This window comes from Myotis davidii, unplaced genomic scaffold, assembly GCF_000327345.1.
Source record: "Myotis davidii unplaced genomic scaffold, ASM32734v1 scaffold609, whole genome shotgun sequence".
NCBI lineage: Eukaryota > Metazoa > Chordata > Mammalia > Chiroptera > Vespertilionidae > Myotis > Myotis davidii.
Genome location: NW_006300164.1, coordinates 1504786 through 1506231, shown reverse-complemented (window position 1 = coordinate 1506231; position 1446 = coordinate 1504786). Strand labels below are relative to the sequence as shown.

At 67.0% G+C, this 1446-nt stretch overlaps 1 protein-coding gene across 1 annotated transcript in view; it reads left to right on the top strand.

Annotated features, from left to right (window-relative positions):
* The window catches only part of SNAPC4 (small nuclear RNA activating complex polypeptide 4), a 14526-nt gene that overhangs the window by 885 nt on the left and 12195 nt on the right, over positions 1-1446 (top strand). Inside the window, exons 2-4 of the mRNA XM_015572357.1 lie at positions 29-75; positions 847-1014; positions 1093-1444. Coding sequence (XP_015427843.1) covers positions 29-75; positions 847-1014; positions 1093-1444 — 567 coding nt within the window. The remainder of the gene's footprint in view (positions 1-28; positions 76-846; positions 1015-1092; positions 1445-1446) is intronic.

Below are 1446 nucleotides of genomic sequence, written 5' to 3'. Positions count from 1 at the left end.
AGCAGGAGCAGTGGGCTTGTGTCCCCAGATTCGCTGCCCGACGAGGACTCCGCCGCTGCTGGTCCCCCCGTCTCGGTAACTACCGCCCTGAGCTGGCCGGGTGCGGGGAGGGGGTTCCTGCCGTATAGAGACAACGTGCGGCGGTTGCTTCGTTTTGTACTGTCCAACTAAAACCGTCAGCAGGTTGGAGTGCATCCCTCCCGCGTTCCCCGAGCCCTCGTTCCTCTCAACCCCACCACGCACGGAGGGCAGGCAGCGGGCACCTGGGCCGCGGTCTCCCCGTCTGTGCAGGGGGACAGGCACAGCCCAGTCAGTCGCACACAGCAGCGCCCAGAGCAGTGTCCGGCAAGGAGTCACTCGGCCCGGCGACTGTTAACTCTTCCTCGGCCACTCGGGAATTTTCTGGGATTTGGGGGGATTTCCGCAGTTGGCTGGATCCTTCGCCCCCGTCCGTAGGAGCAGCGCCGCCTCCTGTCCTGTCCCAGCGGCGGGCGGGCCCCTGAGGCCCCCTGTGGGCTGCCTCCCTGCTCAGACCCGCGGCCTTCCCACTGTCTAGCTGCGTGCGCTGCTGCCGCCTGCACCTCCCCTGCCTGTGAGGACGTCACGGCCCGTCACAGGGTCCAAGTTTAGCAGAAATGGGAGTGGAACTACCACACACACACACCCTCCCCCCGTTTTCTCACGCAAACCCCCCTTCCTAGAAACTGAAATGAGTGTTCCATGAGGGAACGGGTGCCCTGGAGTTCACGTCAGGGTGGTCCTGCCAGTCGAGTGTCTGGGTCGTGGGCCCGAGGGCGGGAGCGCCGGTGGCCGCGCTTCCTCACCCGCAGTCTCCCTGGTGAGCAGGAAGGAGAGAGGTGGGACGGAGCCAGCAATGACGAGGACGACCCCAAGGGGAAGACGCTTCCCGAGGACCCGGAGACCTGCCTGCAGCTGAACATGGTCTACCAGCTGGTGCTGCAGGAGAAGCTGGCGGAGGTCAGCCTGCTGCTGGCCCAGAACCAGGAGCAGCAGGTAGGACAGTCCGGCCCACGCACCCCGCCAGGCCCCCCGGGACCAGGGTGGTCCTCCCACAGGCCCTCGTGTCCACAGGAGGAAGTCATGTGGGACCTGGCAGGGTCCAAAGGCCCCCGGGTGAAGGACAGCAAGAGCCTGCCCCTGAACTTGTACGTCGGGCATTTCCTCAAGCCCTACTTCAAGGACAAGGTCACCGGAGTGGTGAGTCCACGCGTCGGGTCCGTGGGGCGGGCGCACCCCCACAGCCTGTCGGGGATTCCCGTGGTCTTCAGGGCGGTGGTCTCCAGCGTCCTAGCCCCTCCCGGGCCCCCTCCTGCATGGGGCCGGCCAGCTGCTCCACAGTCAGCCCTGGGCCTGGCCTCCGGGGGTGGCCGAGGGCCAGCGAGGCAGGGCTGCCCGGTCCTGGTGGTGGGGCCCGGTGTTGCTGGT